The 16,774-nt window shown below is 39.6% G+C and overlaps 1 protein-coding gene across 3 annotated transcripts in view; it reads right to left on the bottom strand.

Annotated features, from left to right (window-relative positions):
* Positions 1–263: 263 nt before the first annotated feature.
* Positions 264–16,774, bottom strand: part of CACUL1 (CDK2 associated cullin domain 1) — a 48,383-nt gene continuing 31,872 nt past the window's right edge. For 2 of the 3 annotated variants that reach the window (XM_027655258.1, XM_027655259.1), the window contains 4 exons: positions 10,217–10,306; positions 7,859–7,997; positions 5,048–5,088; positions 264–3,950 (listed from right to left, as the gene is read on the bottom strand). In XM_027655258.1, the coding sequence (XP_027511059.1) occupies positions 3,910–3,950; positions 5,048–5,088; positions 7,859–7,997; positions 10,217–10,306 (311 nt within the window). In that variant the 3' untranslated portion in view covers positions 264–3,909. Of the gene's footprint in view, positions 3,951–4,311; positions 4,467–5,047; positions 5,089–7,858; positions 7,998–10,216; positions 10,307–16,774 lie in introns of all 3 variants that reach the window. The other variant, XR_003529657.1, reaches the window with a different exon arrangement.

Below are 16,774 nucleotides of genomic sequence, written 5' to 3'. Positions count from 1 at the left end.
CTTTGTAGCTCTTGGGGGTTTCGTTTGGGTTTTTATCCTGCAGAAAGTAAACAATCACACCTGTGGGGAAGAATTAAAAGGGGTGAATCTGGCTGATCATATTTCTATCAAATGACAGGAGTCAAAAACTTTTTCTTCAATCTATTCATCTGTAAACGCTTCCCCAACAATTGCAGAAAGGAGATCCAGCTGAAGAAGAGTTGAGTACTTTTCCAGTGAGCTCCCCCACCCTATCATTTGTATCAGACCATCTTGGCCATATATTGGCAATTGCCAACCATCCCAGAAGTCAGTAGGATGAACTTAAGTATTTCAACGTCTCAAATCAAGAAATGCAATTAATCTAAAAATATTTTAATGTAGCAAGTTTGGCTATAGAACCAGTGCAACACAGAGAGGACACCCATTGTATAACCAACTTTACTGCTTAATCTTAACAGAGTAAGCTACAGATGCAATGGATTCACCACAAGTTATTTGGTTAAATTAAATACTGCAGTTAGGATCATGCTGTTGGTAATTGTGGCTTTACAGTACCAATGCTCAAGTTGGCCGAGTTAGTTTACCTGTAAGTAAAATGCAAGTTTACAGAGAACCGAAATAATTTAGTATAGTATGCTGTATTCTGTTCCATGCTCAGTCACAATGATCATGTCTTCAACAGGTAAACAATATTTCAGCATTATGTTGATAATGCCAAACCATACAGGAATTGTAATGCCAAATTTACAACATAACACAGAGCTTAACAAACAGATTTCTCAGGTAGGTGGCCAGTGGTGAGAATGCTACAGGACTGAGGAGCATCCAAGCACTACTCAGTGCACACAAAGTGCTGACAGGAATGCTTTACCTTCTGATGGAATGATTGTTCTACAAGTTTGTCCCAGAAATAACGTGCTGTAAAATGATCATTAAACCCTCGCCTCAAACATGAAGCAAAAGCATTACATGTTATTTACAAACCTGAACCAGTAAAACCACTTTAGGAACAGAGGAAAATTGTGATCACCTGACAAAGATGACAGAGCTTGGTCACTGTACTATGAGAGCTAGGATGGTACTGAAGTTGTAAACAAACTTTAACCAAATTAGGTTAATGCATCTATTCTTACCTCAAGAATACTGCCATTTCAGCAGACAGTGATTTTTAAAGCTAAGGACACTATCAGAGGTTTCATTTTTGTTTAAAGCCAAAACTTAAAAAGACCTGGAAGCTGGCAAATCATTTTTGTTCCCCATTAGCCTTCATTAACTTCACCACAGCATAATTCAGCAAAATTTTCAACCCCTCTGATTTTCTCTAACTCTGCTCCAACTTTAGTAGCTGGTAGCAAAGTTGAAGCAAACACTATCAACACCTGAAAATCCCTACTCAGAGTGGATTGGTTTTCCACTACTGGGGATGAGATCAGACTGTTGACATTCTGCTACACAGAAATAAAAACACTAAAAGCATTCACTTTTAATTTTGAAAGAAAAACTTCCTCAAAATCAAACAGGCTTTGCAAATATGCCAACATATATGTAAACCAGATTTGAATCTGTCAATCCCAGCAGTGTCATCTTCATTCCTCTTTCCCCCCACCCTCAAAATTGACAGCATTGCCAAAGTGGATGATGTGACATTGATGGAATTAAATTCACTTACAGGAAGCCTGGATACAAAAAAAAAAGAAAATGAAACTTTGTCCCTGCCGCACCAATTTTTTTTCCTGCATTTTGTAACAAACCCATGCAAGCATAAAAGGAGTTGTGTTGGTATTTTGTTTTTCTTTAAACAGGCATAAGAGTTGTGCCAGACAAAACAGAACAAACTTTTATTTTGCATCAGAAAGATCTTGTATTACCAACTCATTTCTCTTCATAACTAAAGGTGATAAAAAAATAAATCCATAGTAATGAAAAAAACCCAAACCCTGTAGTCAAGCTGCTTTTCAAGTATGTTGATCCCCTAATGAGAGAGCTGGATAAGCCATACTACTGATTAAAACCTACATCACAATGATTAGGACACAGACCATAGGCCTGATCTCCTGGAATTGTGTCCAGCTGGATCTCCAGCCGAGTTCACACAAGCCGGGAGGCAGGAGGCCGATGGGTACACGTGCACACATTACAGCACTCCTCAAATCCCTGATTCTGGCTGCATCCACTGTCCCAGCCCCAGCACAGCTCCTCCCCACACAGGAGAGGTGGCACAGGAGCCACACAGTGATCTTGGACAGGTACCGTAGTTTGCTGATCAACCCAGTGCAAATCTTGTGCTCAGGGAGACGCCCTCTGCAGACCTCCCAGACTGGAGAATTTTGCCCACAGTGTTTCTACAAAGCACAGCATAAACCATCATCTCAGTATTTCATTCAGTCTGGAATTCCCATCTCCACCTATTGCAAATTGTGCAATCACAGAATCACAGAACATTCTGAGCTGGAAGGGACCCACAAGTCCAACTCTTGAAGCCAATGTAAAGTCAGTGAGGGGGGTTCTACAAGAGTTGGTCCCTGCAATAAACACTAATACATATGAAACATAAAAGGGGACAAACTTCCAAGTCACTATTAGTGATGGTGATAGGTTCAACTTTTCTTCCTTCCTCCTTAAATTCACTTCCTATTTAATGCAAGAGAAAAGTGCAACTTTGCAGCATGTTTGTTCACATCAAGTTTTTCCTCGAGAACACATTTTGCAGTAACAAAATATGGTCTATAAAGTCGCAAAGTGCTCAAGCTGAAGGCACAGAGTACAAACACATAGGAAAACAGATTTCAAAACACCAAGTAACAAAACAAGAGATAAACCAAAAATCTGGAATCGAAAACTCCCTGACAGAAGATACATTTACATGGTGTTACCGAACAAGTTATATTTTTTTTTATAAAAGGAGTCTATGCAGCAGTGGGGAAAGATGTTGGAAAATTCTTTTAATCTCAGTAAAACAGTGTTTGATCCCTACATCTATGATTAATAGTCTTGTGCCAGCTATTGCTTCCTTATTTACCTGTATCAGTGATCAATATGAACTAGCAGATGTCTTAACTTTTGAGAACAAGGATTGTGTGTCAGAGCAAAAAAATGATAAGAGAAGCACATTATAACCTGACCACATATTTGAGATATTCTCAAGGAGAAAAGATTCATTAGAAGATCTGGAACCACATCCAAATAAGTCCACGGAAATAATTAGCACATATGGATGTATTCAGGAAATGTAATGAATATGTAATGGAAATGTGATGAATATGCATTAGTTCCATGAACATAAGCTGGTCTGTTAGGTTGCTGGTATGCATGCTTTGTGGAGCAATCCCCATGCACCCAGCACTGGTAATACAGTGATGTTGGCTTTCTAACCCACCAAATTGGTTGGAGAGCTTATTTCCCAATTTTTGGTGACAAAGGGACCAACTCTTAAAAGGTGACAATTTCTAAACTAACAAACAAATACTGCAAAATAATGTAACTTTATTCTTATTATTAAGTAGAAGCTCCAGAAAATAACTTGGAAGTTCAAAAACTAATACACTGACGTGTTAACTAGTTTTAAGAATGTCCTTAATATTAAGAAAAGAGTGCAAAAAGGATTCTTCCATTCTAATGCTTTTGGAAGCTGCTGATTTCGGCTGCCCACTTCCACTTTGAAAGGATTGTTTTTCAAGGTGCATTCCTCACAGAAGTCACAGAACATGAACTTGTTGATAGGCCAGACCAAGGAATCATGTCTTTCAAAGTCACCCCAACTGTAGCAGCAACTGACATTGTACAAAGAAGAAGGTCCAAAACTCTTCTCTGAGGCAAAGTTCGTGTCAGAGCTTGAGTATCAGCAGTTGCCAAAGGAGGCTCCAGATACCATCTGTGCTCCTCCAGTGTCTGTTCTGGCTGGGAATAGAAGCTGATCCAGTATATTCACTATCTGTATCCCCTGGAGCTTGCACAAGCTGATGAGCCACCTGAAATTATAGAAAAAAGTTTGAGAAATTCTCTCATATTGAACTTCCACATTATGTCCCTTGCCCCCATTCCCCAAAAATACAGCATTGCCTGTAAAACATTAACAGTACAAAAAGAAGCTGATTTACCATATAAATGTCCATTCATTCATTTCAGCTTACAATAAGAGTTCATCACAAAACTATCTGGCATTTTATGGTAAGAAATAAAGCCAACATACTGAGCTGAAAGCACCAGAGGAAACTCGGTGGAAAGAATGCCATAAAATGAACAAAAGTTAACAACAGTCCCCAAGAGATACCATCCCCCAAACCCCAAGGCTGTTTAATGACAATCAGGGCCTTGTACTTCAATCCTAACCTAGACTGTACAGGACTAGTCTTTCCTGGCCAAATGTTTAGTCAGCACAGAAGATGAGCAGAAGATCAATGAGATGAGACCTCTGACCGACTGCACCCAAATTAGGGCTGCCTGGAGTAGAGCAGCCAATTCCTCTCTGTGTCTCTTCTCCTACACTGGAGGAAATTAAGGGAACAAAGTGAAGAACCTCACAGTCAATCATGCAGCAAGAGGCTTCAGCTACAAGCAGAAGAGAACTTCCCTGCTGCATGACTCCAACACTTGTACGCTGCCTTTAGTAACCCAGGGCAGGGGATCCTGTGCTGGATCAGACACATCTCTGAGGGTTCCAAGCTGCAAAGCACAACCCTCCAAACTCTCCATTCTGTCAAGAGTCAGAAACACACACCAGTCGGTGATTTACAGAGGTGGACTGGCTCATAGCATTGCCTGTTACGTGTATCCTGAGCAGGCAGAGACTTGGGAGAACTATGTTCTTTTTCCTCAAGACCTCAGCTTCCACTTAAATCAAGTATCCAGGCCTCAGTATCCAGGATAGTGGCTGTGGGACTCTGGCAGAGCTAGCCAGACTCTAGATCCAAGAAATTTGTATTTTTCCTTGGTGTGGTCAAGGTTACATTGCAGGCAGCTAGATACACGTGGAGGTGCAGCCTCTGACACCTCACCACCCTGAACACCCACAAGCCCACCACCACCTGAGTCCCAACCTGGAGGGCAGGGTCAGGTGCACACTTACTGTAAAGCTCTTCTCCAGGTCTCTTGCGTGACTGGTCACCTCTGGGAAAGAAGGGAGAGAAAGGTATTCTCATGATAACCTGAATTAAAGATGTCCCTGCTCATTGCAGGGAGGTTGGAACTTTAAATGTCCCCACCAACCCAAACCATTTGATGGTTTTCAAATCAACAGCAAAATACCTCAGCACAACCATCAACTTGTAGAGATTTAGAAACAAAATCCAAACATAATAACAATAACACTACTGCAGGACTGTCAATTTACTAAAACAAAAAGATAAAGCTGTATTTTGTAGATTAAATTAGCTCACCTTTTTGTTACGGATTTCAGAGGATAATAATGTTTGATATCATAAGATAATTTTTTAGAAAATGAAGATGAGAAAAACTGCTCATATTCAGCATGGTCTGAAGTCACACATAAAACTGTATTCCTCAATTCAAACTCCTCAACCAAACTTTATAAAACCATGTGAAAAACTCTGTGTCTATCAGTCTGAAAAGGCAAGATGCTCCTGGCAAAGCCCAACAATCAGACTCTAGGCAAGTCTGAGCTGACCACATTTGCTCTTTAAACAGATTTTAGTACTTAATAGTGGTGATAAACTTCCTTCTTCAACAAGAGCCTGACATGCAATTAATGCTGCTGAAGACACCTCACTGTGCTGTGTTCCTTGTGGCTATTGTAGCAGGAAATGCAGCAGCAAAAACATCACCATTTTCTGGTACAATTAAAGGAGAACAGATGACATTTAATACTAACCCAGAAGAGACTTGGCATGCTACTTGATAAAAGAGAAAGCCTTTTTATACATCTGTATGTGTAGGAATATAACCTCAGAAAAATTCTGACAAGTCATAAACAAGCATAACCTATGTTCATAACAGGAAGAAGCACATTACATCTTGAAATACCTTTCAAGGCAAAATGCATTTCAAATACCACTGAAAAATGCCATGTAGCAAATAAAACTGAAGTAGAGGTAATATCTTTTGCCTGTGTCCCTTCAGTGATGACACTCAAATCTAACACTTTCTATAACCCCCATGTTTACCAGACTGCACTGACTCACCCACAGCACAACCCTATAAAATGCACTGTGCAAAACACATTCATCAGAGACTAAGTGCCATCCATCAGTTATTCCTCTGCAAAGTTTTAGTTTGCATTTTTATTTCCTAAAGTGAAAGCAAGCTACATAGAAACAGCAGTTACACAAAAGCATGAGTTGGGAGGGGGGCAATTTTCTAAACCTGCAGGGCATACCAAAACTCTCCACATGTCCAACACCCAGCAGGTCCCATCCTCCAGAAAGCCAAAAAGAAGAGTCAGAATTTAGACTCATATGTGACACAGAAACCTTTACTTAGCTTTTGCTTGTGTGACTGTCCTCAAGCCCTACTCTTTTCTTTGCCCACACCTATCACACAGGACAGAAACTGTTTCCTACAAATTTGCATTAGTCCCACAGTCAGAGAATTTTCTGCATAAAACCAGGAGTTGCTAAAATACATTCTGAGGATCCCACAAAGTCTGTAACAAGACAGCACCATGTAGGCATTTAGTCTTTGCAATGGTCAGCATCCCTTACTACCTCTCCCAGCTTTTTATAGTCTCCTCCTTACAGAACCAGCCAAAGAACTGCACAGCCAAGCTAACAAAGCCTCTCATTTTCAGGCAACTGAGGAAAAACATTATTGAAACCGATTGCTTTTGTGGATGTAGACTGTTACAACTTGAATGAAACCTCATTTTTAATTCCCTAAGAACTCTGAAACTGGTGAAATGCACTTGTAAGCAGAACTATCATTAGCCACCCACAGAATTAGCAAGATTGAAAGTTAGACACAACTAAATTGTTCCTTTTTTTGTTTTGTTCTGTGCATTGTATCCTTTTGTCAGCATTATATTCCTACTCAGTTTCAAAGTGTCAAACTCCTATTTCTTGGGCCATATGCACTAGTTCAAGTTCTTATGGCTTTATTTTTATGCATATCTCTGTAAAAAACTCCTTTAGTCAACAGAAAGCCTTACAAGGAGAGTCTACACCAAACCATTTGCATTTGGGTCAACAGTAGAGCTTTGAAGCTCAATAATTTACCAAGCTTTGAAGACAGAGATTACCTTTGAGGAAAACTACGTGGGATGAAATCCAGAAATACATCTGACACTGAACACACCCACACCTAGTGGGTGTTCAAACTACAGCACCAGATTTGGAGCATTGCACAGGTAACAGGAAAGATGAAGAGTAACAGGTACCACCCAGAGTGAACAATGCACAGTATGAACATTTTCTGCTGGGACTTTTACTGTTTGTTCTGCCCCCTTTTGCCCCTCCCAGTTCAACACTCAGAAGAGAAACGCCTATTTAAAATAGACACCTTGTCTGTATGAATAACTCTGAAAGTGGAATAAGGAGAAATCATCAACTGACATTTTCAGAAGCATCAAAAAAAAAAAACCAAAAAGGAGAGCTTATAAAAAACAAACAGCCAAAGTAAATGTTGAAGTTGAACAAGAGCATGACCAGGCAGTAGAAGCACAACCAAAACACAGGGATGCATGAACTGAAAGCAATCTGCTTCATCAAAATATTTCAAGCCTTCCAATCATCTACTTTCTGGTACCATCTGCAGGGCTGTTAGTGCTCCAACGCATGGAAAATAAGGCCAATATTTCATATGGATACTGAATTGTGGAAGTTTTTTATGAACTCTTAAATTATTTCTTCAATATTTTTAGGTGCATCCATTTTTACCATTGCAGCACTGTCCAGAACAATCACTACTGAAGACTAATAACTATTACCTTGCAAATCCATTCTGAATAAGCTCTCTTTGAAGTTTCTGGTCTTGAGCAGCATATTCCTGAAGCTCAGATTCCACAGCAGGGGGGAGAACATTTGGGATGAATTTAGAAAATAAAGCTGGTGCCATCTGTACCCATTCTGTAAAAAGACAGAAAGCAACAACAAAACATGTGGAAGAGATACTTTGTAAAAATTTTACTTTCGACAAATGTAACTTTATTTTAAATACATATCAGTATCTCGAATTAAAAGAAAGAAAAAAACCCCAAACCATCCCTAAAAACCATAGGAATTGTGTCTTAAAGCAAAATAAATAATCAGACTTAAAATCAGATGTTTACATGTAGATAAAGGAATCCACGTCAAATTGAAATTCAGTTCCTGCTGCATCTCACAAGACCTTCTGAGTCTCTGGACACTCTCAAGGACGGGCAACTGAGGATCAGCAAATTCACCTTGATAATCAGATAATTGTAGACCCTTTACTCCAGGAAACTCATTCACAAAATGTACCTGAGCCTTACTTCTAAAAAGCACAGCAATATCATCACACAACCCTGCTTCTCCATTCTCCATTTTAAATGAAATAATGCATTTCTCTCCCTGCTCTTCCAAAGCTTAGATGAACAAATGCAATTCTAACCTGTACTAGTTCAGCTTCGGGACAGAAATGTGATTTAATTTCACTACACTGAACATTGCCTCACAGGAGCAAGACAGTTTACCTTAAAACTGCTTCACAGCTGATTATAAGAAACACAGAAGAGACTGAGCAAAGCATGAAAACTGCTTTTATAGCAACTGTATAACAAGGTCTGAGAAAAATAAACAGCCCTTAGGTATTACTGCAGCCAGACTTTCCACAGGTTGTAGCAGTTATCTTAAATCTAATCTTTACTTAGAAAACAGGGATGCTTTTAAATTTATTCATTAAGGCACATCCCAATTCCCACATTCCTGCCCAACTTGGTGTTGTCTGTAAACTGAGGGAGCACTCGACCCCTTTCTCCAGATCACTGCTGGAGCTATTAAAAAGGACTGCTCCCAGTGCTGAGCTGGAATTAGAAGAGAGTCTTTTCTGGCAACATTTGAAGCCTGACAGTCTTTAGGTACTTTCAACTTGAAGAGCAAATAAGAGAAGAGCAAGTGAAGGGCAAGCCCACGGCCAGCAGGCACATGAGCATCGTCCTCCTGTCACTGCCCGCACAGCCAGCTCAGAGCCCTGCTGGGATCCCCAGCACCTCCCTCTGGGCACAGCTGCTGCTCTCCTTCCCAGCCATGTGCTCCCAGAGCCCTGACACATCCCATGGAACACATCCCACAGGGGAAGGGAGCAGCACCATCCAAGAGGAGCACTTGCCCGGATGGTTCCAGAATTCACCCTCAAGAACTTGCAGCACCCAAGAACTTTTACACCCAGAAGCCTCTCCTGGGCTCTGCTGGTTGGAGTGGCAATAAAGCTCCTCGGTTTTTCAAAGGCTGACAAGTTTGAGAAGCCAAATGTGTACCTGTTCAAGTGATAACCTAAAGTCAATCATCTGGGTCTTCCTGGAAGTGCTTTATCCATGCATTTTGTAAATGGAGGGTCCACCACATTCCTGGCTTACATGCTAAATATTGCACTAAGGACTTTTGTAAAGGATTCCCATCCTCATTCCTATTCCACAAACGGGGATTGCAAAGCAAAAATAGACTGAAGCTCAGACACAACCCTTCTCTCAGTCACACCAAGGTAAGGAGAAACTCTCAGTACTGTAAAAGGAAGGGAAGCAAGTACCATTTATTTATGGATATTTTGAACACTTCCTGTTTCTAAAAACTCCTCAAACACACAGTAAAGCTCTGCTCAGTTCTCCAAAACTTACAGAACCAAAGATTTTGGTACAGAATTGATCAAAATCTGCAACACCACCTTCCCTTCAATGTAATTGTTGTTGCATAAGGTGCCATGATGTGTCCACAGGTTAAATTAAGCTCTTCCATGAAATAATACCAACCAAACAATGGCTTCACAGAAGAAAAAGTCATTCACCTCATGCCAAAGACCTGACTGTTTAAAGTGCCACTTGCAATGTAACTTCCACCATTTCCATACTCCTTTATACAGATCTGCCCTTTGTCTCCAGAGCAGAGGATTGGGTTGGTGTTTTTAAGTGTATTTGGTATTCTCATGGTACCTTGTGCAGGTGAGATGGGCAACAAGAACCAGGGCAGAACTAAGCACTATGATGGACAGAACACAACATACATTCTTTTGTTAACTGTGCATTAAATAGAGACTATACACATGTAGGAAAATACATATTTAGGGAAACATATCACAGTATGAGACTAGCACAAGCACTGTTCCTTTTTACCTGGTCGTAGTGTATACAGGCCTTTCACAATATTTGCCATGGTTGAAGGAGTTATTTGAAACGGTGTTGACTGAGCTTCCAAAAGTAAAGCTGAAACAAAATTAAGAGAATCAGCAATTTTTCTAACCAAGAAATACAGGCTCTTACATATATATATTTTTCCATCAAAAACACAGTAGCTGTGCTTTTTTTGGTATCTGATGTCCTCACAAAGAAAACCATCTGAACCTGACAACTCAATTCTCTGGAGTAATAAAAGATCACCTCTAAATAGAACTATCCTGTTCAAATTATGTATGACAAAAATGTGGAATAACCTATTTTTCATCCATTGGAAGCAGTAGGAGTTGTTAGGTAAAATTCAGCAAGCAATGGCTCTACGTATTCAGACACAGAACTGAAGTAAACAATTTATTTTTAGATGCACTCTCATACTGAGGGTGTTAAACACCTAAAAATCCACAAATCCCAGCTCTACAGCATTTAGAATCTTGTACATAAAACTAAGGATGAGTCTGTGCACACATAGTGTAAAAACCATAAACATCAGATAAGAAAAGCTGTTCTTTTAAACACAAATTGACAATTTAATCTCATTCTTGGTATCTTCTGTAGTAAATATTGCAATAATTGTGTCTTCTTGTGGAAAAACCTGGCAATAGCACATTTACAACTTGTACTACGCTATAAGCTGGTCTTTATCCTGATGATGACTTATATGAGCTTTCTGAATTATAGAAACACACACAGAGAAGTGAAAGAAATCAGGAAGCTGTAAACCAACTGCTGCCTCTCAGTTTTCATTTGTCTGCAAAGGAGCTGAGCAATACAGACACTTTTCTGTACACCCATTACAGAGGAGAAATGCCTTATAATTCTACCTATAGGGCACATCTCTCGGGCTCACATTGTAGAAATTCTGCTTTTTAAGCTTCAGAGCATCTCCAGTTCCAGCTTCAGCATCTGCCACTACGGCACTTAACCACAAAAAGAAAAATCTTCAGTAGCATGTTCTTCCTTTCTGAAGGTGTTTAAGTGGCTCATGTCATAGGAAAATCAAAACAAAGTATTTTTTCTAACCTTCAAGTAATCAAAGTTGTTATATTTAACTGTTAGAGATGAATTTGTTTTACGAAGAGCCATCTTAAAAGAGCTTGCTCATTTCAGCTGAAGCCTTGAGGCTGTGAGAGCCTGTGATTTGTTTTGTAATGACATATTTACAGCCCCTTCCCTAAAGATGTTTCAGACAGGCTCTTTCCTAAAGATTTGCACACAGGCTCTTGGCAGCCAACTAAGCTACAAATCACAGAATTAAAAATGGGCATAATGCTTTATAATGTGACAGTAATGCACAATCCAAACAGTGTGTGTGCATATAAAATATGTGTGTCTTTAGTTAGACTGTGGCTACTTCAGGCTAAGCTTCACCAAGAGATTTGCAAAGTGGCCAGAGAACTGTGAATTTGCTCTTTACATACAGATATTAAATTAGATTCCTAACATATGTAAAACAAATTATTTAAAACAAAACCAACTTCTTCATCACTTTACTGCAGCTTCAGACATTAACATTTCTTATCTTGGTTTCTGCAATGCAAACATATCCTGCTACAGTGCAAATGTAAATCACTTACTCCTGATTTACAGTCAGTAAACACAAGCACGATGGCATCATATTCAACAACAATATAACAAGGTAATGGCATATATTTCCCATTTCTCAGTAAAGAAAATTAAAGAACCATACAGTGTAAACTAGCCCAGCCTACACCTTTCCCAAAAGCTGGACATCAATCCCTGTAGAACGAATAGCACTGCTGTAGGATTTGTGTTTTCAGAACAATTCCCACAATAACAAACAAGACTCCTCTCTTTGGACAGATCCCAATGCCAGGTTTAGACACAAAGATGTAAATAGATAAAAGCTCTAAAAGTGCTCTGCACACAAATTCATGTTCACCAACCCAGACATTCTATCCCTGTGTTACTTCTTGAGAGAGGGTCACTCAGACTCAAGGAATAGAAAGAGCTGTGCCACACATGCTGAACTCACCTCTGTTGTTATTTTACAATCTTACAGAAGACTAAGGCTAACAAATTCTAAGGTTTTGCCTCTTGCTTTGTTAGCAAAACTAACAAAACCCTAAAAGACAGAAGTTGCACAGACTCCTACCTGCTCCCACCTGCAGCACTTACAAAGATAGAGGGGGGTGAGGCAGAATAAACCTAAACCTCAGCTGAATGACAGTGGTAATGACACTATGATAATACCTGAACACCTCCACAGTGTTTATGAACTAACATCACATTCTACAGAGTAAGTAACTAATATGCAAAGAAGTTAATTAACCTGCAAACAGTCTTGAAAATAACTCCTGGCAGAATCAAAGGAGAGAAGTGTGGATTCCCATGATGAAATGCTTTAATTGCAGAAAGATGCAAGAAGCTCTGAAATGTTCTTGAGCTGAGGTAAGACACGATACCCAAAATAGCCTCAAGGATTTCTGAGGAACAGTGGATGAACTATATTGGAGTAAGTGAGGAATGAACCTGCAACACTTCAGGTACTCTGCAGTAATTGAATTACCCCGTTATCACACAGGAACACTGAAGAACCTCATCCTTCAATGAATGTTCAAGCTCCTTCCTAATTACAGTGGGGCACTTGGGGCAAAATCCAGGACCCCAGTAGTTCCAGGAGTAGCAGAGTTCAAATTCACTTGGTCATTACTCAAGATTGACTTGCAAAAACTAATGGGTTAGCTGTTCTAAAAATCTTTTTCTATCCCTCAACATTCCTTTGAAAACAGATTTATTTTGCTTAGCAAAGATGTAACTTTTCTGGCAGGACAGTGAAACTTTCTCATGTTAATTAAACAATGTTTTTTTCCCTCCCTTTACAGTAACTTCAAAGTAAGCTATTTTAACAAATCACACAGAAGTATGACCTAAGCAGATGTGTTCAAAGCTGTAATTATTCAACAATGCACTTTAAAAAAATAGAAACCATATTCCCATTAAAAGCAATTCCAAGAGCTTCCACAACTCAGGCCTTAGTCAGTTGTTGGCTCTTCAGTCTCCACGAGCAGCAGAACCCATTGCTTAATGAAAACAAGTGTGTGCTGGAGCTCTGTGTCCCACTGTCCAAGCTGTGCTCCTTGGGCCTTCATTCTTTCAATTATTGTTCAGTATAACAAGTTTAATGCTGCCAGGGCACTGAGCCCTCCCACAAGTGCCCACAGGGATGCCCAGCAGCAGTGTCAGAAGGGCACAGCCCCAGCAAACCTGGGCAGCACAGCCCCACTGGCCCTGCTGCCCTTGGGGAGGGTCAGCAGGTCACAGGCACTCACATCTGCCCTCTAATAAATCACCTTTCTCTCAGCTGAATTACACACACACACTTCCACTTGGCTGTGATCAAATCACACTCACCTTGAAGAGATGCTCCCTTTATCCCAACCTTTACCCTCCAATCCAGCCCATGCAAAGCACTGCATTGGAACCCATGTGCCAAGAGCAATTAAACAGGGAGGGAACTGCTACTCCTGGCACCCAAGATGTGGCTGCAGGTCTTTGTTGGTGCTGTTTTGGGCTGAGGTTTTTTGTGAGGTTGATCACGTTTTTGTGTTTGTTTTTTATTGTTGTTGTTGTTTGGCATTTTGGGTTTCTTGAGGGTTTTTTTTTTGTTTGTTTTTTGTTTTTTGGTTGTTTGTTTGTTTGGTTTTTTTACCTGTTGCCTATTTTATTATTAAATTTACTGCTGAAGCTTGATCATATATTACCTTTTCATTACTTTAACCTAGGTACAACTCCTACGTGTTAATTATTGATCTAGAACTTCAAAAGCCTTTTGCATGAAAACTGACTTTCCCTTTGGCTTAATCCTCACATTTGCAGTTTCATCCACCTCCTTATGATCCTGCATTTTCATTTTCCTTTAAACAGAAATAAAAATAAATTTTTACTAACTTAAATTCTATAAGTTTGTAATGAATTAAAATGGAGATCAGAAAAAAAAAAGATATAAAAAAGTTGTCTTTATTATTTATTACTAGCATTTGTCACTGGGCATTTAATAAAGCCACAGATTACTTTTAAAATGTTCATTACGTAAACCAAAAGCTTTATTAAGTATCTCCGAAAAATGCTACAAAACAAAAATTCTGAGTCTTAATCACATGGAAAATACTCAGTGCTGTAAAAAGAATAAATATGAAAAACAAAGCTATAAATGTAGAAATACATGGTTTTGGACTTCTATAATTGGAAAATAAGGTGGTATTTTCATGTTTATAATTTTGTGAAGGCTTACTGAAATGGGAACATTATTCCTATTTCTTTGCCAAGGAGGCAGATTAACCACGATGGGCATTACTTGAGACTGTATTTTCCAACTTCATCAACATGAAACAAGGAAAATAAGAAACATAGCTGCAATTTTTTTAAAATGACCTAGCTCTTTGAGGAAAGGTTTAGTTCAGAGACAAAATTTGCCTGTAGATTGTTACTTAAAGAATTTGAGGGTATTCTACAATACCTGGTAACAACACAGACTGTCTCCAACGTGGTTACAACACAATTAGTCTTTAGCTGTCAAATTACAGCTTCTTCAATATTAGTGAGGCCACCCTTACACTGGTGTGTTATTCTTGATTATTCCAGCAGATCTGCAGAGCACAGAGGGTATAAGAAAGATTACCAGCTACAAAAGCTGTCTTATTTAGCCCTTGAGAGCATCCAGGGTACCTGCTGAGGTCTAAGAAAAAGGTTGACATTAAGTGTGACAAGTTCCTGCAACAACATCCCAGCACACTCCCCAAGGGCTGGAAAAGAAGTGGAACAATAGTGCAGTTGATTTTCACTATCAGTTATCTATGTCTACCAACATTTGCAAGTAAAGAAGGAAGGAGAGGAAGGAAAACACTGGTTTTGAGGTTAGAATTGGAAATTTGAAGGGATGGTAGTAAGATTGAACTATTTGCCTATGCAAAATAGGCTAGAAACTAAACACTGAACAAATTCACAATACTGCAGATGCACAAAAATCTTTAAAAATTACTTTTAATGAAGAACCTGAGAATAAATACATCCCTTCTCTACATCTCACAAAAGGAGTCTTTATGCCAAAGAACCCTCTTGCCCCCCAAATCTGTCAGAAACTGGTGTTTCAACAGCTTCGTAGTTGAGGAAAAGGGTACATCAGTTTTTTGTTTTAGAAGAATTCTAACAGAAATCACCCTGCTTTAGGCTGGCACAAATGAAGCAGTATTTTCTACTAGTGCTCTGCTACCTTGCTGCAGTTTTAAGGCCCTCAGGAAGGAATCTTCTCATTTTATTTTCCCTATCCTGACACGCAGGCTAATTGTAAAGACAGAGAGCAAGTCACTCCACAGGCCAGTAATTCTGCCTTTTTAAATGTTTATTTTTCTACCTTTTTTCCCCCTGTATCATTCTTAAGCTTAAAAAGGAAGAAACAGTCTGTGAAGGTGGCAGAGTGAAGTTGTACAGATTTTCTTCTCATACTAATTTCACACACTTTTAGGAAAAAACAAAGCAGTGTCCAGGGGCTGAGTAACACCCAGTATATTACAGAAGGGCCTCAGTAATCAAACAGGACATTTTTTAAACATATTGCTTCTGTCATCACAGTAGTCACTCTGTGTCTCAAAGAAAAAAAGAACAGTGATTTCAAATGCTTAAGGGCACTTTCTATATTCAAGCTTTAGTTCAGATTAGAAATGTGATTTTGAAGCAAATTCACTGATCATCCCCACTTACTGCTCCTTGGTTGGTATGACAGAGCTGCCTTGGAGCATATTACTTTAATTCCTTTTGGGCAAGATTGAACCAGATGTGCTTGAACTGCTGCTAACTGGGATTCTCTCCAAAGAACCAGACAGTAGCAAGTGCAAAATAAAACTCTCCAAAAGCACATAAAGGTCAATATTGGGTCCTCAACATGTAAGTGTCTCATCCTTTGTAGATCTGCTCCCTTTACAGCACAGCACTTACTAATGCAGATGTATCCTAAAGGATGCAATGAAACCCTCAGCTCTTCCTACAGCCCACACCTGCCAGACACGAGCCTGTGGTCATCAATCTTCTGTGGCACCAAACCTGTAATGATGCTCAATGCTTTCTGTCAAAACCAACTCAGAACAGACATCCAAGAACATGTTCACTTAAAGTAACTGCTATTTTCTTATGAAACACAGTCATTAGATCTGACATGGAAACGAGAAGCACAAAGAAGGACTCCTTGAATGTCAATCTGAAGGGCAGCAGCACACAGGAAGGGTGGGGGCAATGCTTTCTGCATGGAGCTGAAAAATGAGGAGTGTTTTCTCCCCTTTTCAGGGGATTTTCTCTGCAGTTTGCATGTCAAGACAATGACAGGTTGCTTCTCATATCCAGATTGTTTGACACAGATGTCAAAATCAAAAGGGGGAAAACAAATGCCACCCCAAGCAGGGTAAGTGTCAATCCAATCCTTCTTTTTCTTGTCTATCTCTGCCAAAGGGTGAGGCACAGGGAGTGAATAAAAAAAACCCAGCACAC

This window comes from Corapipo altera, unplaced genomic scaffold (assembly GCF_003945725.1).
Source record: "Corapipo altera isolate COAL_440 unplaced genomic scaffold, ASM394572v1 180, whole genome shotgun sequence".
NCBI classification, from domain to species: domain Eukaryota; kingdom Metazoa; phylum Chordata; class Aves; order Passeriformes; family Pipridae; genus Corapipo; species Corapipo altera.
This window is presented reverse-complemented; position numbering and strand designations above follow the sequence as displayed.